This window comes from Canis lupus, chromosome 3 (genome assembly GCF_011100685.1).
Source record: "Canis lupus familiaris isolate Mischka breed German Shepherd chromosome 3, alternate assembly UU_Cfam_GSD_1.0, whole genome shotgun sequence".
Taxonomy (NCBI): domain Eukaryota; kingdom Metazoa; phylum Chordata; class Mammalia; order Carnivora; family Canidae; genus Canis; species Canis lupus.
In genome coordinates, this window is record NC_049224.1 from 58,565,237 (window position 1) to 58,586,359 (window position 21,123).

Below are 21,123 nucleotides of genomic sequence, written 5' to 3' on the forward strand. Positions count from 1 at the left end.
CCTACCAGAATGGCTCTGTTTCTGCCCGGAACATAGCCCCAGCAGCTGCTTGAATGGCCAAAGCTGGAAAGTATTGTGTCCGAGCCCAGGCAGGCCTGTGCAGGAGCCAAGCAGTCAGGTGGGGCCTGCTGGCTCTGTTTCCCTGTTCTTCCCCATCTCCTTTGAAAGGGGAACACCCTCCAGGAAGAATCAGAGGTGGCCCTCCACCGGCTGGTGCAGATGGCTTACGGGTCTGTGTGTCGCCTCCCTGGAGGATGGTTGCATTTTAGTAGAAGCAGAAGTCTCTCTTAGGCTGGCAGTCCTCTGCGGCCTCTCTGGGCGGGAGCGGCCTTGGCCATCAAGTGTTCTGTTCTTGGATGGGACGGGATGACCTGCAGGGTGCTCTGTCATCATCTTTGTCCTCGATACCACTTACAAGGCAGGCTCCCTGCTTGGTCTCTGGTTTCAGTGACCAATTCCGAGGACCCCTTATTTCTCTGCCCACCAGCAGAGATGCCCAAGACCCCAGGGGCTTGTGTCCCCTTGGGCACAAAAAGGATGGACACTCCTGTTCCCACCAGGAGATACTTGAGCTGCTTCAAGTTGGAACTCACTTCTTTAAGCAGCGGCTGGGAAAATTCTGTGGCCTCCCAGGCTTCACACCTCCTCCCCGGACAGAGCGCCACCCCAGAGGAGCACAGATGGGGAAGGAATCAAAGCATGCCCGTCTCAGAGCCACAGATTGGGGCCAAATGTATACCAAAACTCCACACAAATGAGAATGTCGTCCTAGGTTCTCATGACCACCGGCAGGGTGATATTTCCTCTGTGGGCCTCCTGAGCTAGCATCTGTGTGGCCCAGTCCTAGGATATGAATGATCATTGCCTTAGGGAATACCTGGGCCTTCACTCCCATTTTCTTTCTTTTTTTTTTTTTTTTTTCACTCCCATTTTCTGACTGTGAAAGTGGAGGCCCAGCAATGTGAGAGGGGTGGTGTCTTGCCCGTGGGCTCACAGAGGCTGCTTGCCACTCCCGCCAAGGCCCCAGGTCCAGGACTCTCAGCCTCCATCTGGCCTCAGGCCTCAGGTCATTCCTCCACAGGCAGGTGGGAGAGAGCGGCGAGGGGCAGCAGCTCAGGACAGTTAGCCAAGGGCAGCCATCTCGGGGGAAGCAGGACCCCGTGTCCTTGGCTGGGTGCCCCTTTCACTAGCTCCAGAATGCATGTGTGCTTTGAGCCGGGCTCGTCCAAACTGGGTGCTGACGCTTCTCGTCAGGAAGAGAGCGACCTGCACGGTGTGCTCGGCCAGCAGATCCCCTCGAGGAGTCACACAGTCTCTTCTCCCGTCACCATGAACACTCTGAGTCGTTTTCTGTGGTCAGATCTCTCAGAGGGACTCTGGCCCAGAGCTTAGGGGTGCTCTCGGCCCAGTGGCCGTGTCCCTTCCACGTGCGGGCACACAGCTGGCCTCTAGTGCTGTTTCTCGGCCACCATCTGGACTTTGGGGACAGGAACTGGAAAGCAGGGCTCACCGTCCACCTCAGTGATGCATACATGAGGGAACCAGGGCCACCGAGGCACAGGGGTTCCCCCCGCATTGCAGAGCCAGGCCCAGGGCAGCCCCCCGGGACACACACCTGCTCAGACAGATGCCAGTGTCCAGCCTGCCATGCAGCAGACAGGACCCTCGGCCCGGCCCTGCTCTTCCCCCTCGTGGCCTGTCCTCCTGGAGCATCAGCTCACCTGCATCTTCTTTCTTGATTCCTACATTTGCGGGGATCCTGGGATACACAGGTGAAGGTGGGTCCCTCGGCCACACCCCTGGGTTCAGGGCACAGGAAGGGCTTAACTCTGGAGGGGCTCCTTGCATGTGCCAGCCCCACCCCCGCCCCCTTGATGTCAGGGTGCGGGGTGTTTCCAGGGCCCAGAATCACCCCACGTCTGTTTCTGAAGGGTGTGTGCATGGTCACAGGCCCCCAAAATGAGGGCCTGTGTCTGCCTCTTCAGGAGGTGGGGGGTGAGGTTCCAGACCCTGGAGGTCCCCAAAAACGCCCACCTTCAGAATGGAGGTGGTTCTGGAGCCCCAGGCAGCCTGTGGAGTGTGGGCCGGTGCCTCGGGCCACGGTGCGTGCCGTGGGTTAGTAAATGCTTCTGATTCTTTCTAGACAAAAGCTTTGATTGATAAGCTCCAAAAGCTTGTATCATCAGAGGGCAGATTTAAGAATCTGAGAGAAGCTCTGAAAAAGTAAGTGTGTGTCATTTTGTCACCCCACTGTTTAAATCGTAGAACCACATTGCAGAGGCATTCACGGGCCGCATCCGGCTGGAGCAGGAGGTCTGTCTGTCTGTCTGTCCGTCCGTCAACCTGCGAGACCCCTAGGTACCCCCGACCTCCAGGGTGGGTCAGCTTTGTCCTCTATGACCGCCAGAGTCTTGGTGACATTTCCCGAGAGAGAGAAAGAGAGAAAGGGAGAAATTCACTGGTGTCCAGTGGGTCCAACAGCTGTGATGCCAGATGCCCCTCCTCTGACCTGCACATTCTCCCCACATTTCAGTATTTCTGATATCAGGATGTGCCTTGAAGTCAATGTGTTTATTTAATGATATTGTATTTCCTCTCTCAACTGAGAATTAGTCCTCAAAACAAGAGCACATTGTACAGAAAATGGCATCTTGGAAACAAAGAAAGGCAGTTTTTGCAACAGTTGCACCCTACCATTTGCAGAGCTCCACTAGCCACACCCTACTGTTTGCAGAGCTCTGGTAGCCACACCCCACTGTTTGCAGAGCTCCCTTAGCCACACCCTCCTGTTTGTAGAACTCCCGTAGCCCCCCTGTTTGCAGAGCTCCCTAGCCACACCCTACTGTTTGCAGAGCTCCCCTAGCCACACCCCACTGTTTGCAGACCTCCCCTAGCCACACCCCACTGTTTGCAGACCTCCCCTAGCCACAGCGCTGCACCCACATCAACCTGCCTATCATTTGCAGAGCCTCCCAGCCTCAGCCCTCTTGTCACTAGACCAGGATCATCCTGTGATGGGGCCTGTCTTGTGCCCTATAGGATGTTTAGCAGCATCCCCAGCCTCCACTCATGAGATGCTAGTGCTCCTTCCCCAGATTCTGACAACCAGAGCTGTCTCCAGACGTCCCGGGAATGCCCCTGGGAGGCAAAACCACCCCCACGGAGAACCACCACTGCAAGATACTCCCACCCCATTTCTGCAGACAAGGAACCCGAGGCACTAGTGGCCACAGTGACAGAGCCAGGCACTGGCCCAGAGCGGCCTGCAAGGCCAGAGCTCTGTGGTTTGCCGCGGGCCACTTCCCAAGAGGGTCTGGGCAAGCTCCCCCAGCACAGCAGTGCCTCAGCCCCTCACTACATGCAGTGTCCACCCACGCACAGGCAATGGCTTTGGTGTCCCCTCCCCCATGTTTGCTGTGTGAGGCCCCTCTGCACTGGTCTCTGTCCTCCTTCTGTGGGGAGAGCTGAGTCGGCCCCACCCTCACTCCCCTGTGCCCCTCCGGAGACCCTGAGCCACCCCTGGGTGCTGACTACTCAGAGGCCAAGAGCGCCTGTGCTGCCATCATGCCGATCACAGGGTCACTGCCCCTGGGGACAGGGCAGGCCAGCACCCCTGGCCACTGGCGGCAGCCCAGGTACTCCACTGACAGCCCATCCATGCCCCCTGCTGCCCCCACCACACCTGGTCCGTCCCTCACCAGCCCCTTGTATCATTGCCGTACTCATCCTCACTGTATTTGTCCTCAGACAGATGTCCCACCCATCTGTGCCATCTCTCTTGTGCCGGGGCTCCCCAGAGCTCCCCATGGGCTGTGCTTGTGGGGGGCTGCCCCACCGTGCATTTACCAACCTGCCATCTGCCCTGGGTGCCTCTCCATCTGCCTCTTTCCCATGGCTTCCTCGTCCACCGCCGCCCCTGTTCTGTCTTGGCCTCCATGCTGTGTCTCCTCTTCCCTGTGGGCCTGTCGCAGTGCCTCTGCTCCCTGCCACATGGGGCGGCGGGGTCTCCAGGCATTCTGGGGGTTGAGACCTTCATGTAAACCAGGTTCTTGCTTTATGGACACATGGGATAAACGTGTCCTGCATCCGTTCTCCAGAGGCGCTGTGGTTTTCCCATAGAGCTGGGCATGCGAACCCCTGGGGGTCTGCCTCACCAGGTGGGGGACAGTGACCAGAGGGAAGGAGGTGGCCATCTGTGGGCACAGCTGGTGACCTGCCTGGACAAAGAGTCCATGCTGAGCCTTACCATGTGGGTCTCAGCCCCATCACGGGCCCCAAGCCTTCATACAGCCCATCATTGAAATGTTTTTCACCCAGGCTAGTCAACAGCCAAGACTTCACCCCTGCATCCTACCCCTATTCCCCGAAGCCACCCTCTTCAATGCCCCTGGGCCCGCCTATAGCACTGGCTGCATGCCCAGACACCCTGAGTATGACTTCATCCACCCTTCCCATTCCCCAAACCCACAGCCCTGAGAAGCCCATGAGACCATCCCCTCCTGTCCACCTGCCAGCCATCAGAGCCTCCGAGCAACAGAATTTAGCTGAGATCTAAATTCTTCAGTAACATTTGGTCACCGGCCCTTTTGGGGTCAGTTCTGGTTTTGCCCACCCGCCCAGCCTCATCCTAACCCAGCACACATTTGCATGTCTGCACACTGGCCGCAGTTTGAATAGGAAGCCCTCCATTTGGAGGAACATGGGGCCAGGCTACTGCCATAAAGCCAGGTCCCTCAGCTGCCTGAAGTGAAGGACAGGACCAGCCATGGGGAGCCAGTCAGCTAGCTGACCGCCAGCCCATCCCCAGACCCCCTGCGCAGGAGTGAAAATCCACCCCTGTGTGGATGTGAGGAGTCAGGGGCTCCAACATACCAAATACCTCTTTCCACCTGCATTCTCTGCCTGTGACCACACAGCAAAGCCCCGTCTCCCGCTAACGAGACAACGGAGCAGTCAGTGTCCAGGTGGCCAAAACCAAGATTGGACTCTGAGCCCCACCCCCCTCCTGCCCCACGGCAGTCTTTTCCCCAAAATCTGAGTACCCGATTTCCTTGCACCACGTGCCAGAAGCTTGGACCCTAGCCCTGGCGGTGATGGCCCACCCAGCCCAGCCTTAGTGCCCCTCACACCCTCCCTGGAAAGAAGAGATCCCAGCCAGAGGCAGCGGAAGGTATGAGAGTGGCCCGTCCCTCTACTGGGTGGGACAGAGCGGAGAGAAGGGAGAGGTGACCACTGAGTGGAAGCCCACCAGGCAGCCACGTCTGACTTCAAGTTGCTGGTACCACATGATCCCTGTCGTCCAGCCTGACGTCATCAGAAATTTCTTGGTAGAAAGAAACATCAAGTTGGGGACCCCAGGCAAGCATAGGCAGGTGAGGCCTGGGTGCCAGTGTCTTCCAGGCAGCATCATGCCACATCCAGGCACTGCCCAGAAAACCAGAGGCAGTGATTAGGATGGAGAATGGGGCTCTTTTCTCTCTTTTCCCTAAGACACCAGATACGGGCATGTGAGGCATCTGTCAGAAGAGGGAGCAACCCCATATCAGCTCTTTTGGATAGGCCATGGTCCAGGGCAAGACCCTCCCTCCCCAAGGCGGCCCAGGGTACCCACAGGGAAGGGTCAGAGCCAGCCAGACATTGGGTGTTTAGCCTACAAGGAGACCTCTGCATGCTTCCCTTGTCATTCGGGTGCTCCCCACGGTCAGTCCCCACACAGTGGCACCCGTTTGGGACCCTCCATCAGCCCTCTCCTCCCCACACGGCCCCCATCCGCCACCCCCACACATCCACCGGCACAGCTCTGGGTTTCGGTTGGTTGGTTATGTGTCTGAATTTGCTGTGCATGCGTGTGTGCGCGTGTTCATGTGATTGAATTAACCACCTCACTAGGAAGGCAGTGAACAGGGACAGAGCAGTAATGGGGCTGGTGATGCCACCTGCAAGTGACTACTTTGCACGTCCACCGTGTTTCCCATGAGCCTCCATAGACAGGTCAGGAGAGGAACCCCTGATCTTCCCACCACTCTGGGCCCTTGGACACCCCATAAGACCTCCAGGAACACTCTGCATGTTCGGTCCCTGTGGCCACGTGGCCTCCCTCCCCACTCCTTCCTGGACCAGAGATCCTCCCCGGCCCCTGGTTACTGAGTCACCATCAGGTGTGGAGCTGGCAGGGGGAGCAGGCAAGCCCCGCTCAGAGACAGCTGGCCAGCCAGCTGCCACCAGCTGCAGCTCCAGAGCTACTTCTCCATCTTTGAACCGTGTCTCCATCCACCCTGAGCCTGTGCCTCAGACTCACAGGATGACAGGCGGGATGTGGAAAGTCATATACTGTGTGGTTCAGCGGGACCCAGATTGCCCTGCCAGTGACCCGTGTGAGTTTTGCTGAGTTTTTTAATCACAACCCACAGTATGCATGAAATGCATAGACATAAAAGAGGAACAAAAACCTCACTGAGCAATGTATACTTCTGGTCCATGCAATGAGCTCAGATGTTCTCTTTTATTCTACTTCTCGGTTTGGTTTTTTCCATTTTTTAAAAAATCTGATCAACACTTCTAAATTATTTTCAACACTCAAGAAAGAGTCAAGACTACAGTTCAAAATTTTATTTATTTATTATAGTCACAGAGAGAGAGAGAGAGGCAGAGACACAGGCAGAGGGAGAAGCAGGCTCCATGCACCGGGAGCCCGATGTGGGATTCGATCCCGGGTCTCCAGGATCGCGCCCTGGGCCAAAGGCAGGCGCCAAACCGCTGCACCACCCAGGGATCCCAAGACTACAGTTCAGAAAACGATTCTGTCCCGGTCTCCCTAGCTGCCATATCCGAGCCCCAGCTGCATTTACGTTCACGTAGCAGTCTCCTTATAAGTGACTCATGTTTTCCCCAAGATGAATGTAAATAAGAAGGAAAACTTTGTCAGGACAGTAAATGGAAAGCCACCTTACTTGCCATAATACAAAGTTACCACCATAAACAGATAGAAGGTCACTGAATTTTGGTCGGGATCCTGGTATTTGCCAACACTCTGATCCCGAGACCTGTTGCTATTTGTTTAAAAAGAAAGAAGTGAGGGCAGAGAATTGCCAAAGCTGTGAGACCACCAGACGGAAATGCAGTGCTTCTTACCGTAGGAACAACAGTATTTAATGTAGTGTAAGCACGTCACCAAAACTGCCTTGCAACCCGCTCCACTGTGTGAGCGAGCCTCAGGCCTGGGGGACCGGCCGGGGTCCCACAGCTAGCAGGCAAGGGCCCCCCATCTCCCTGCCTCACCTGCCTCTAGGGTGGCAGGTTGCCACGTGGCCCCCAGGAGACGAAGGGCCAATGGTGTGGGAACAGAGGTCACCTGCACCTGCAAGTCCATGCACAGAGCCCCCTGCACCTTCGTGCTGAGCTGAGAGGAGGCCGCGGACCCTGAGGGCACTCCCTGGAGCTCTTCCAGAGCATAGTGGCCGCTGGACCCATTGCAAAACCAGCCCCTTTCCCTGACCCTACCCAGAGGCTCCAGAAGACGCCACTGTAGAACCGGAACTGAAGCCCTTGCTTCAGAGCCACAAATCAGAGCTGTGGTCTGTCACTCCTGGGTCCCATCTCCCCCAACATGCTACCCCCTAAAAAGTCACCCATCATGGACATTGTCGCCACCCCCTGCCTAGAAGCCCCTTGCAGGAGGGTGATCTCAGAGGGCCAGGTCTCCTGCTCTGGCTCCCCGGTGCTTGGGTGGCCAGCGGCTCCTGACACAGGGGCCAAGGTCTCAAGGAGCAGAAGGACGTGGGCGGCTGGATTCCATGCTGGTGGAACAGGGTGGGGGCTGCAGAATCCTCCAGGAGGTGACTGAGCAGGACTGGACGGGGAGTCACAGGAGAGACAGGGTCAGGGGCTGGGAGGGCGCCAGGGGCAGAGCCCGAAGGCTGCATCTGGGACAGAGCGGAGGGGACCGGGAGGGCTTTCTGGCCCGGGGAGGGTGGGCACCGTGGGTGGAGAGGTCCCAGGCCCCACGGGCACTGTGTCACCCCGTCACCCTGGGACTGAGCCTCAGAGCCAGTGGACAATCCCAGGCCTGAGAGTTACCATTATTCTCAGGGAAGAGAAACCCTTTGCCTCCAGCAAAGCAAAAGACTCAGGCAGGGTGTTCTGTTTGTAGTAGAGGCTCGTGTTTTTAAATGAAAACGTTTTGTTTCATGCCATTTGCTTCAAAGTTGTGATCCACCCTGTGTCCCTTACCTGGGGATGTACCTCACCGACCTGGCCTTCATCGAGGAGGGGACACCCAATTACACGGAGGATGGCCTGGTCAACTTCTCCAAGATGAGAATGGTGAGTTTCCCCGGGCAGTGGGGGCAGCAGAGCCCAGACCTGAGTCCCAGAACCAGCAGGCCTGCTCCACGTGTGCGCCGAAGCCTGGATCTGGCTCCCCCAGCCGGGGCCGTGGTTCCCCCAGTGAGACCTGTTCCCTCCCACCCCCATGAGACCCATGCCCCCCGACCCTGGCAAGGGCCATGGCTCCCGCAGTAAGAGCTGTGTCCCCCCACCCCACCCTCCTGCTGCAAGGGCCGTGGCTCCCCCCGGGAGTTGACTGCATCGGGCAGCCCCTGCCGAGCCCGCCTTCCTGCACAACCTCAAATGATGCACACAGGCCGAGGGGTGGGTGCTTCTGGAACAGTATGCCCCGCCTCACAGGGAAGCAACCTGAGGCTGGGAGGGGTCAGGGACACCCCCCCCCCACAGTTACCCTACAGGTGAAGGGCAGAGCACCTTATGTGCACCCCTTCTTTTACTGTCTCTATGACACTTGCTTCTTGTGGCCCAACAAAATCATCAATGCAGCATCCCCCAGCACTAGCGAGAGGTTTCTAATTTTCCCAGAGAGACCTGGGGCTGTAAGGGGAGCAGGGGCCTGAGTTCTAGCTACCCCGTCTACCTTCTCGCTGGACCTGGGGTCAGGGCTGTGTGACGGGCTCCCCACAAGTGCCTCTTTGTGGAACGAAAGCTTGCTGACAGGTTGGGGCCCCTTCGCGGGGTGCCTGTGCACAACATAGCAGGCGCCTTGACTTTTGCAGGGAGGTAAGGGCTGCTTTGGGCTGTTGGTCAGCCTGCCCCACTGACAGAATGATGCGGTTTCTCTCGAATAATTGACCTGTAGATTTTTGATGAGTATTGCCCTGGGAGCAGTTTGAGCAGAAACCACGAGCCTTGGTGGGGCTTCCCAGGAGGCGGCTTCAGGGTCGGCTGTCGATGCCCCTTCTGTGCTGCAAAGTGGAGGGGCTTGGGGGGGGGGGGCACCAAGAGAGCAAACTCTCTTCTTAAACTCCCCTCCTTCTCACAGATATCTCATATTATCCGAGAGATCCGCCAGTTTCAACAAACTGCGTATAAAATAGAACACCAAGTGAAGGTAAGCCGCCAGTGCTCCGACCCTTGGGCTCTCACACAGGTGCTCTGTCTGGACCATCCTCTTCCTCCCTCATCCCTTCACATCTACCCACTCCCTTTCTCTCTCTGGCTCCCCTGGGCTCAAAGGCCAACTCCTCCAGGAAGCCCTCCCTCTCTCCTCCCCCCCTCCCCCCGCCACCAGTGAGTTCTCCCAGCTTCAGGCAGCAGGTGTGAACCTTGTCACCTGCCCTTGGATGGTGGAGGATTACATCTAATCCTCCACCAAGACAAGGGACGCCGCATTTTCAACATCTTTTTGTAAAGCAATATGCTCCCTGGTTACAAAGTTCGCAATTGGGAAAAATCCCCCAGCCACCAGGTCCCCACCAGAAGCAGGGGATCCCCATCTCTGTGCAAACAGCACGGCCCAACGTACTCACTTTGAGGTAGCACAGGCTACCTTGTTGCAGGAGGGTGTGGACACCACGGGGGCCCCGCAGGTGAGACCGGCTCCAGGAGGTGGGGAGGGCCCACCTGAGGATGGCCACAGGGAGCAGCAGCAGACAGGCCCCAAGCAGGTGAGCCTGGGCTCCTGGAAGCTTCCGGAACCTTGTCCTGAGGACCATGGGAAGCCAGGAAAGAAGATTACAGAACTGGTTTAACTTGTATTTGTAAAGACAGTGGCTGTGTGGAGGGTGGTCAGCATGCTGGTCTCACTTTGCTCTTGAAACCGCATGCCCCATTTCATGGACAAAGTAACTGAGACCTGCTGACCCAAACTCTGGCTCCTGATCCTATGACCTCTCCTCCGCGCAGACATCCATCCCCTCTGTCCCACCTCTCTGCCTTCCTGCTCAGGGTTCACTCAGTGTCCAGCCCCAGACAGATCCCCAAGCACCCCAGAAAAGCAAGCTCTTACTTTTGTTTTGTAGCAGATTTGCCTGTAAGAATCTGTTTTTGAGAAAAACCAACAGGTTACCGATTGGGCCCCTTGCCCCTGGTCTTCGCTCATTCTGCCATTCAGCGTGCTACGTGTCAGGCGTGGGATCAGGCCTGGGGCCCTCCTCCTGGAGCTCCACCTCGAGCTTGGATGGGAGGCACATGGAAAAGTGGCCACCTCACAGGGGTGCTGTTTGCTGACCATCTCCCCTAAAGCAAAGCTGCTCAGGGGGCTTGATCTTGAGCTTGCTCATCATGAAGAAGACGAGCTCGTCCATATGCTGGAGTTCGGGGGGCTTGAGGTCGAGATTTATGAGTTCTAGGAAGGGGTGTTGGCAAGAGGTGGCCAGCTGGGCCTGGAAGACCAGCAGCTCATCTGGACTGTGATGTGGGGGTCACTTCCTGGACACACTGGTGGGACCCCTGAGCTGGACACTATCATCACTTTGTCTGCAACTAAGAGCCAAGGTGTTGGCAGCTCCCAGCCCCGCAGTAGCATGCTAGAGGCTCCAGCAGCAAGACGTGCACCCAACACCTGATTTTGCTCTAGCCGCCATCCGAAGATCCCCAAACGTGTGTTTTCTCTTCTGCCCTGGGTTTCTGCGCAAAAATATGAACCTTTGGTTCCAAACAGCTCACAAATGAGTGAGCCTTATAAAGACACCTGGCATAGCTGGTGCCTCCTGGGAGGGATGCTCGGGCTCGGGCTCCTCCATGTGCATTTAATTGTAGGAACCCAGAAGGTGATGTGGGGGAAGGAGGGAAGAATGAGTCAAGTCGAGCCATGGGTCCTCCTGATTGTCCACCCCAAGATCGTGCCCCGGAGTGAGCCATGCAAGGCCAGAAGGGGAGGCCCAGCCCATTTCTGCTTTCCTCCCTTGGGCTGAGCGTCACTCAGCACTCTGTCGGCCTCAGGTTAAATCTATCTTTCCAACATAAAGGAGACAGTGAAAGAACATATAAACCCCCAGATCACCCACCACTTGGATTCTATACTTGACATGTTAGATTTTTTTCTTTTCAAAAGAGGAGCCCAGAAAAGGGGCACCCAGGGGTTTCAATCAGTGAAGCTCTGCCTTTGGTTCAGGTCATGATCCTGAGTTCCTGAGATCGAGTCCCTCATCAGGCTCCCCAGTCAGTGGAGAGCCTGCTACTCCCTCTCCTGCTCCCCCTATTCATACTCTCTCTCTCTCTCTCTCTCTCTCTCTCTCTGTGTGTGTGTGTCAAACAAATAAATAAAGGCCCCCAAAAAGGCCCCAAATACTCCATCTAGTGCTCCACCAAAGATAAGGCAGTGGAGGGTCAGGCTGACCGCCTGTGATTTAATATTACCAACAGGACGATATTTACGGTCATAAGGAGATGCGTGAAGACAAAACGCAGCATGAGGCGGGTCTGCGTCGTGCACCAGGCTGGCCGCCCTTCGGGGGGCCTGCTTCTGGGTCAGATGCCACAAACACCCCATAGCCCTACTGCTTCTTCTCCTGTCTCTCCCCCCAGGTGACCCAGTACCTCCTGGACCGGTCTTTTGTGATGGATGAGGAAAGCCTCTACGAGTCCTCCCTCCGAATGGAGCCAAAACTGCCCACCTGAAGCCGCCAGCCCAGACCCGCTGCCCCACGGACATGCGCTGTGTGATGTTGTACATAGTTGTCTGGTTCCTGGATCTTCCTCCTTAGTATGTGCTTCTCCAAGAACACAGTCCGTTCTCGTTCTTAGATTCCTCTAGAAGCGGACCAGGAGCCTCGGCTCCGTTTCAGACGCCCCCCTGACTCCCGCAGAGCCTGGTTCCTTCCCACGACGTCCTCATCTTCCCGGCCCCTCAGCCTCTCAGAACGGGGGACAGAGCCCACGCAGACGCCAGCCTGGGCCTCATCCTGCTTCTGGCGCGCCCCGGCCCAGGCCCCCGGGCCGCGTGCCCCCCCACCCCGGGGCGTCCTCCCAGCATGTTCCATGTAGTTGTTATAACTGGGGGGTGGGGGGAGGCGGGAGGGGACCGCACCCTGAAGTCCAGTCATCCACAGATCTTCCCGCTGACGGTGATGCCAATTTCCAAAGCAGCTTTTTCAGCCAAAATCCCAGGGGTCCACACTCCCCGTCTCCCAGTAACCCGGACGGAGGGGAGTCCTCTCCACTGAGAACCATGCCCCGCGACACCAGCGCCGCCACCTCGTGCAGACACCACGTGCTCCTTGCTCTAGGAATCACACCAGGTAGCATGAGTAGCCGCCTCCGTGAACCCGGACGAGGCCCTGGAGCATCCCACGGGACACGGAGTCACCACACAAGGTCGCGTCGGCTTCTGCCGACCGCTGCCCGGCATTCACTGCAAGTCGGGGACGCAGAACATGTCACTTCTCCTCTTCTAGCTGCCTAACGGTTACTCCAAGCTTACGTTGAGATGCTCTGAGTCTGTATGCTTCGTGAAAATAGTACCACACCGTAGAACTAGGAAACCAATAACCGAGTGTTTTTATTGCATATACTGTAGTCCTGTCTGAACGCCTTCTAGCAGGAATATAGTACCGTAGTGCTTATTCTGTGAATATTACCATCGATTTTTTACATTGTACAGTAGAGAGAACGCGGGTTAACTCTGAAGCGGCAGGCATGCTCCACGACGACAGACAACTTTTGCTGTAAGCAATACCTAGTGGTATGAGAATTCTATTTCAAGTCCTAAAAATATTTCAACTTACAGCTTGTTTGGAAAAAAAGAAATTTCCATTTTTGTAAAAATATATGTTTCCTGATTACCTCTTGCTAAATAAATCTCTTCTATCTCAGGGTGAACGGTGAGTTTTGACGGGTTTCATTCGTTCACTCAAGGCATATCTGAGGAGCCCCTGGTTCTTCCCAGACTCTGGGCTGGGACCAGAGATCCAGAGTGACAAGGACACAAACTCTGCCCTTGGGGACTCACGGTCTGATAAGGGAGACTGAGCCGGGCATCTGCTGCCCCGTGACACGTTACGCCAAGGCTTAGTGGCTTGAATGAGTTTGTGTTGTTTCAGAGTCTTGGGGGGGGGGGGAGGTCGATGACAGGGCTCTGCCGAGGTCACGGTCACAGCAGGTGGGGCTGGTGGGGCTTCCAGGATGGCCCTCTGAGTAGCTGGAAGGTGACATTGGTGGGCACTGAGCTGGGGCTGTCCCCCCTCCCCCAGCACCCTCACCAGGCCTCTCGAGTGGGGCGTGAGCTCCTCAAGGTGGCAGCTGGTCCTGAGAGCCACCTTCCAAGAGGCTTGGGTAACAGCTTCAAGGCTACTTATGACCCAGCCTCAGACTTCCCACAACATCGTGTGGATCCAGCATGTCACCAAGCCCTGCCAGGTCATGACAGGCTGGGGAGCCAGCAGCTGGGACTCACAGCATCTTCATTACTCTAGAGACAGAGCCCATGAGCCCTACTATCACTGGGTAGGGCAGGCGGTGCCCTGCGGACCCGGGGAGGAGAAGGCATATCATGAAGGATGGGAGGGAGCCCCACAGAGATGCCAGGACAGGGATAAGCAAGGGTGACAGGTCACGCAGAAACCAGTAAGTGCCCAGACACCCAAGAAAGAGGCCACTTGTTCAGGATCGGCTAGCTTGAGTGGGCAACAGAAATCCAGTGAGAAGGGGGACATAGGGTTATAGGAGCCCGGAGATACGCATTTGCAGAGGGGAGGCAGCTCCCATTGGGCCTGCAGAGGACACACGGCCACCAGTGAAGCCCGCAGCGCCCAGGGGAGGGTGAGTGGGAATACACCGTGAAGGAAGAGTCTGAGTCCCGCACACCCCTGACCTTCTGGTGAGCCCAGCCAAGTCGCTCAACCTCTCTGAGCCTTGACTTCTTAGTCTGAGAAATGAGGTTGAGAATATTTCACCGCAGAATAGAATTAAACGAGTAACCCTTAGTGCTTAGCACAAAATGAACAGCTAACGGGGGAACGGGCGTGTTTTGAGGTTCACATGAGGGCATGGGGGAAGTCTTCTTTAAGGCAAAGCCACCTGCTGTTACTCCTTCCAGCAGGCTTTGAAGGCCTTGCCAGGCTCCATGGGCCTTGCCTGCTGGGGCGTCCAAGACAGGGATGGCCTGGCCCTTGCCCGCCATGGGCAGTCTGTGAGCTCCATGCACTCCTCCATCTGCTCCCGACAGGAAGGAGCTGGTGGTAGCAGTGCTCTCCCCAGGGGACATCTAGGGGTTGTCACGGTTGGTCAGGGAGGTGGGGATGCAGCTCAGCTCACAAGGTTCACCCCTCAGCCAGACTCCCCGGTTCAAATCCCCACACCACCACTTACCAGCGTATAACTTTAGGCAAGTTATGTAACCCTTCTATGCCTCAATTTCTCCTGTAAACCACGGATGGCAATACTCCCTGTCCTGCAGGGTTGCCGTGGAGATTCAGTGAGATGATTAGCACGAGGCAAGCACCTGACGACCTCCAGCTGCTTCAGGAAATCTTTACGGAATGCTTGAGCTCCGTGGACTCATGTATGAACAATGCCATCAGGGTCCCTGCCCCCAAGGCTCCCATGCTGCTGGGCAGCAGGCAAGGGACACATCTTGGAAATGCCCAAGGCAGGGTGGTAACCGCCATGAGGACTACCAGGCAGGGTGGTGGTCTGGAGGCCAAGATGCCTGACCTGACCTGACCTGACTTGGAAACCCAAGACCACGATGTCACGGTCACAGCAGCCACGAGGTCACCACTCCCGTGAGTGCAGGCTCTTGGGGCCAGGGGAGGTGCTGGGCAGTTCTCAGAGCTGTTTTGGGGCAAGATGACAGTGAGGCCAGAGGAACACCCCCCTCCCAGGTGTCAGATTTAAGGGGCTACCAAAAATCTCTGTAATAAAGATAACATCCTAATGGTTTTTAAAAGTCAAAATTGATATAAGCATCCGTGTGATGAACAGTCTAAGCATTTGTGATGCAAACAGGGTCAATATCCCTGGTGTTCCCTTTGGTCCCAGGCTCCCATGGGACCACTCTGGCCTCGTGCCACTCAATACAGGTGAGCAGGTGAGCCTCCCTGCTTGTCTGTGTTTGGCCGGCTGATTTGGAGGGTGTCTCCCGCCCCCAGCTCCTCAAGGAAGTTTTGTAAGGTCAGTTCACAAGAGCACAGCCGCCCTGGTCTCCGGTGTAAGTGGGTTTCACGGAGGCTAGTGGAGCTGCCTGCGGGCCTGCCTGCCCGTGCCGGCTTCTCCTCCCACCCTGTGATTCAAGACCACAGTCTCTCCCCCAGCAGTAGCCCTGCAGGGGCCCCGATGGCTGTGGGGGCAGGTGGTTATTGTCACAGGATGGGATGGTGCCGCCCAGACCCACCCACGCTCCATGCATTCATCAGACTCCCACGTGCGCATACCTGGCAAGCGGCACCCACCCTGTTCCTGACCTCCTAGACCTCCTGACCCAGCTGCAGACTGGATGCCCTTGCAGCCAACACCCCGCAGGTTTCTAGCTACAGCCACACTGCCCTCCTAGAGGACTGTCATCTAGGAGCCATCTGGGGGGTCCCCAACTGCCACCTCAAACGCAACCGGACCAAATAGATCATCAGCTTCCCAGTACACCTGGGCCTTCTCAGCAACCCATCTGGGTGTGCCAGCCAGAAACCCAGCGGGTCACCTTTGACTCCCACCTGCCATGTGTCATGGTTCCCATCCTTGTTCACCTCCTAATTACCTTCCCAGGCAGATGGTAGCCCGTCCCCGCCCCTGCCAGCACCCCAGGACCCACAGGACCCCTGCACTCTTTAAAACTGCTGAGAACTCTAGGGGCACCTGGGGGGCTCAGGCAGTGAGGGGTCTGCCTTTGGGTCAGGTCATAACCCCGGAGTCCTGGGATCAGGTCCCGTGTCGGGATCCCTGCTCAGCAGGGCATCTGCTTCTCCCTCTCCCTCTGCCTCCCCACCCTGCTCACTTGGTCACTTCCTCTCTCTCTCAAATAAATATCTTTTAAAAAACCTGTTAAGAATGTCCCCCAAGGGCAGCCCCGGTGGCGCAGCGGTTTAGCGCCGCCTGCAGCCCGGGGTGTGATCCTGGAGACCGGGGATCGAGTCCCACATCGGGCTTCCTGCATGGAGCCTGCTTCTCCCTCTGCCTGTGTCTCTGCCTCTCTCTCGCTCTCTCTGAATGAATAAATAAATAAATCTTAAAAAAAAAGAACGCCCCCCCAAAATCCTGAAATCATGACCTGAGCCAGAGGTAGACAGACACCCAACTAACTGAGCCACCAGGGTGCCCCTAAATAAAAATTTAAAGAAAAGGAAAAAAAAAGTACAAAGAACCTCTTTCTAGGCAAGGTGACATTGACAGGTTTTGGGGATCAGAACCTGATATCTTTGGGGGAACATTATCCTGCCCTCCAAAATTTCTGTCTCCCTCAATTACTGAAACACATACAACTGCCCACAACATAGCAGATGCTCTGTCATTTCTCTAGCCAAGTGTATTGTATTCTATAGTGTTTTTCATGATATGTTCATAATGTAATAACAATGTGCTGAACTGTTCTAACGTCTAAACAAAGTAGCTTTATAGGACAGTTCTCTTACGTAAATGGAAACGTGATTTAATGAAACGACATTTTATGAGCTGGGAGTATTTTGTGTAAATCAAATGGCTCTTTTGTGCTCAGTGGTAAGCATCACTAAGTGTGTCTCTCTTGCTAATACAGGGGTATCATTATCATCTAAATCATACAATTCAACTTGAAATTTAAGCTGAAATATTGTTGAGATACAAGCATGACCTTTGCATCCACTCATTACTGTTTTTTTTTTTTTTCAAATGACATGACACTCAGAAAAATTTAACAGGATCTTATGTTTTCAACCGGCTAAATAAACTGTAAGTAATGGACAGACCCAGTTCTTTTTTTGTTTTGTTTTGTTTTGTTTTGTTTAAGATTTTATTTATTCATGAGAGACACAGAGACAGAGGCAGAGACACAGGCAGAGGGAGAAGCAGGCTCCCCACAAGGAGCCCCAGGACCCCAGGATCATGACCTGAACCAAAGGCAGATGCTCAACGAAAGAGCCACCCAGGTACCCCATAAATAGCCTATTTTTAAATGAAATATCACAGAATGATCTTCAATGATTATTAAATGATTATTAAATTGAAAAGAATGAAAATTCTTTAATGAAAGAACTTTTAAAAATAATAATTCAGGGCAGCCCTGGTGGCTCAGCAGTTTAGCACAGCCTTCAGCCCGGGGGCTGATCCTGGAGACCCGGGATCAAGTCCCATGTCCGGCTCCCTGCTCAGTGAGGAGTCTGCTTCTCCCTCTCCCTCTGCCTCTCCTCCTGCTATGTTCTCTCTCTCTCTCTCAAAATGAACAAAATATTTAAAATATATATAGAAATATTTATATAAGTAAATAAATAGGAGCCCAGGCCCACAGGCCCCCCAACTGCGGCCTCTGAGACCTGAACAGAGGAACCAGGCTCGCACCAGAGGGCTGACCTTTGAGCGCTGACCTCCATAATGTGAGCTGATGGTTTTCAAGCCCGTGAGATCGTGGTCATTTGTTGTAGCAGCAACAGAGTGAGCACCGTGCCCTGCCCGCCTGCCCCGTTCTGTGAGTCCCCACGCGAAGGGCGTCGTCAGCCGCCTTGCACAGGGGAGGAGCCCAGACTGTCACAGGGCAAGTGGCAGCCACGGTTGCTGGGTTAGTGTGAGAGCCAGCTCTGCGGTCAGGTGTCAGGTCGGGTCTGCTGGTCTGAGAGCCACGTGCTCTGCACCCACCCTCTCCACCCACCCTCTCCCTGCGTCCCTCCCCTGGAGCACTCTGCTGGGAGCGGCATCCTGCATGCCCCTCCCCCCTCCCAACCCCCACCCTTTTCAGCGTCCCTCTGTCCCTCTGGGATGACTTTTAACTTTCTCTAGCCAGGAGTTCCATCTGTCTCATCTCAGGCTGACCCTGTCTATGCCACAGACCTGGGTCTCCTCTCCACTGCGGGACCCTACGTAGGGAGAGCGCCTGGTGTCTCCCGCCTCTCCCAGCACACCTGACCCACCGACTGCTCCAAAGTCTGGTCTGCTTCAAAGGGAGCTGCCAGAAAGAGAACAAAAAGAGAGAAAGCAGACCCCTCAGCATTAGGAACCCTCCACCTCAGAGGACATCATTGAGAAAGCCGGGCAGCCTACAGAACGGGGAAATATTTTTGCAAATCATGTATCTAATAAGAGCTTAGTATCCAGAATATATAAAACACTCTTACACCTCAACAAAAAGACAACAAATCCTCCATTTTAAAAACGAAGGAGGGATCCCTGGGTGGCGCAGCGGTTTGGCGCCTGCCTTTGGCCCAGGGCGCGATCCTGGAGACCCGGAATCGAATCCCACATCGGGCTCCTGGTGCATGGGGCCTGCTTCTCCCTCTGCCTGTGTCTCTGCCTCTCTCTCTCTCTCTCTCTGTGACTACCATAAATAAAAATAAATTAATTAAAAAATAAAAATAAAAAAAATAAAAACGAAGGAAAAAAAAAACAAAGGAAAAAAATAAAATAAAAATAAAAATAGTCAAAGGAGCTGCGTGGATATCTTTCCAAAGATGGACAGACGGCCAACAAGCACAGGAGAAGCTGTTCAACGTTAGTCACGCTGCTGGAGAAGTGGAGACCCGCGCTCCCTGCCGGGGGCCTGAGACACCACGACATCTGCCGGACACAGTCAGCAGGTGCTCAGCAAGAGAAGCCCGGGGCTCCCTCGGGATCTGGCGATGCCCCAACCAGGGGTCTCCCCACGAGGGAAAACACACGCTCACACAGAGACGTGTGTGTGCATGTTCACTGCAGCCACAACCGTAATAACCAAGACGTGCAAAGAGCCCAAGTGTTCACCAGCAGATGAGTGAATATCCAACATGTGCATCTCCATGCCATGGACTGTTACTCAACCTTAAACAAAAATTGGGACACCTGGCTGGCTCAGTTGGTAGAGCGTGGGACTCGTGGTTTCGGGTCAGGTCATGATCTCAGGGTCATGGGATTGAGTCCCATGTGAGGCTCTGACTCCGTGGCATCCACATGAGATTCTCTCTCCCTCCTCACCCCTTACATCTCTCTCTCTCTCCCTCTCTCTCTCAGAAGAATAAAATATAAAATAAAATAAAATAAATAAAATAAAATAAAATAAATAAAATAAAATACACTGATAGGTGCTGCAATTTGTGTGAACCTCAAAAACATGATGCCAAGAAGCCAGACACAAAAGGTCACATGGTGTGATTCCTTTTATGTAAAGTGTCCAGAACAGGCAAATCCTCAGACAGAAAACAGATTAGTGGCTTCGGGGAAGGGTGGGGGGGGGCATCTGGGTTGGAGGAATGAGGAGTGGTTTCTTCCTGGGTGTGGGCTGTTCCATGGGGATGATGAAGTTTTGAAACCAGACGGAAGTGGTGGTTGCACAACACCGCCAGCGTACTAAGTGCCACTCAGCTGTACACTTTAAAATGGTTCATTTCATTTTATTTGAATCTCAGTTCAAAGGAGAGAGAGAGAGAGAGATGGGGCGCGTGGCTGGCTTGGTTGGGAAAGCACGTGGCTCTTCATCTCAGAGTCATGAGTTCAAGCCCCACATTGGGCATGGAGCCTACTTAAAATTAAAAAAAAATAAAAAGAGAGAACTGAATGTAGTTGTCCACTGAGAAGCACTCCAGTTGTGATCACAAGTGCTTTAGATTGGTTAGTGGCGTGCCTCTGCGTGGACACCTTAAAATGGTGGGCTGTGTGCTCCCTAGATGTTGGGCAGTTGGAAGATGCAGTGAGAGAGAGAGAGAGAGAGAGAGAGAGAGAGGTTTCGTCAGAGATTGCTTCTCAGAGGAAGTGTCTCAAATGGGGCCCTCACAGGGCAGGAATGCAAGGTGTCTGGCTGAGAGAAGAGGAGGGGCTGGGGGTGAGACCAGGAAGGGTCTGGGTGACATCTGGCGGGGCCCTGGGGACCATGCAGGGGCAGAGGAGGAGGTCGGCGGGGCCCCGGCAAGGCTGGCTGGGGGTCACCCAGGCACACCAAGCACCGCTGCCATCTCGTCCCACTGGGGCCCTTCACTCAGGCAGCTCCCCTTGAGCCCTCACACACCCGCAAGCATGCGTGTTTACAGTACAATTACGACCCACACTCAGGCCAAGTGACTCATGCCAGAAACCAGCCAAGCCAACTCTTGGTACCAGGAAGGGAGGTCAGGAATGTTCTGTTCGCGGCGGGGGGCCAGGCAAACCTGCAGATCCTCTTCTGGGTCTGGGGCCTCCACACAGCCCCGCCTGCTGCTTCCTCCCACTGGGTTCCCCCTGAACCTTGGGCCCCACCACCAGCCATTCACCCATTCCTGTCCCTCTCATGGCAACTGCCAGCCCCATCAGGAGGTGAGCACAGCACCTCCAAACTTCCCTCATCCAGGACCCATCACCCTTCAAATGTCCCCTTCAATGCCCCAGCCTGTCGGCATCGGACTCAGAATAAGTTGTCAACTATTCCTGCTGCTGCTGCTGCATTTATGCTGTCCTTGCTGTATGCCGGGCAGTGGGCTTGAGCTCCAGTACCCAGCATTTTTACTGCAGAGGGCACAATACAGGAAATCTGACTTTCAAAATATTTAACCACCAATACAGCATGGGCACTGACCCCTCAGGCTAACAACCTAATGGGTACAAGCTGGCTGAAAATCAACCAGCACCACAAGACACTCTCCACAACAGTAAAAGATAAAGCTAACAGTGTGTGGTGCAGATTATTAATTCAGGGGTTCTGGAAGAGGAAGTTTCTGTAGAGGAGAAAGGACAAGACATGAAAATAGAGAGGGAGCTGGAGGTTGTACCCGA

At 55.0% G+C, this 21,123-nt stretch overlaps 1 protein-coding gene across 2 annotated transcripts in view; it reads left to right on the forward strand.

Annotated features, from left to right (window-relative positions):
* RASGRF1 (Ras protein specific guanine nucleotide releasing factor 1) overlaps nt 1-13,110 on the forward strand; it is a 94,196-nt gene extending 81,086 nt beyond the window's left edge. For both annotated transcript variants that reach the window (XM_038533032.1, XM_038533033.1), the window contains 4 exons: nt 2,144-2,223; nt 8,205-8,322; nt 9,332-9,400; nt 11,818-13,110. In XM_038533032.1, the coding sequence (XP_038388960.1) occupies nt 2,144-2,223; nt 8,205-8,322; nt 9,332-9,400; nt 11,818-11,910 (360 nt within the window). In that variant the 3' untranslated portion in view covers nt 11,911-13,110. The remainder of the gene's footprint in view (nt 1-2,143; nt 2,224-8,204; nt 8,323-9,331; nt 9,401-11,817) is intronic.
* Nucleotides 13,111-21,123: the final 8,013 nt, after the last annotated feature.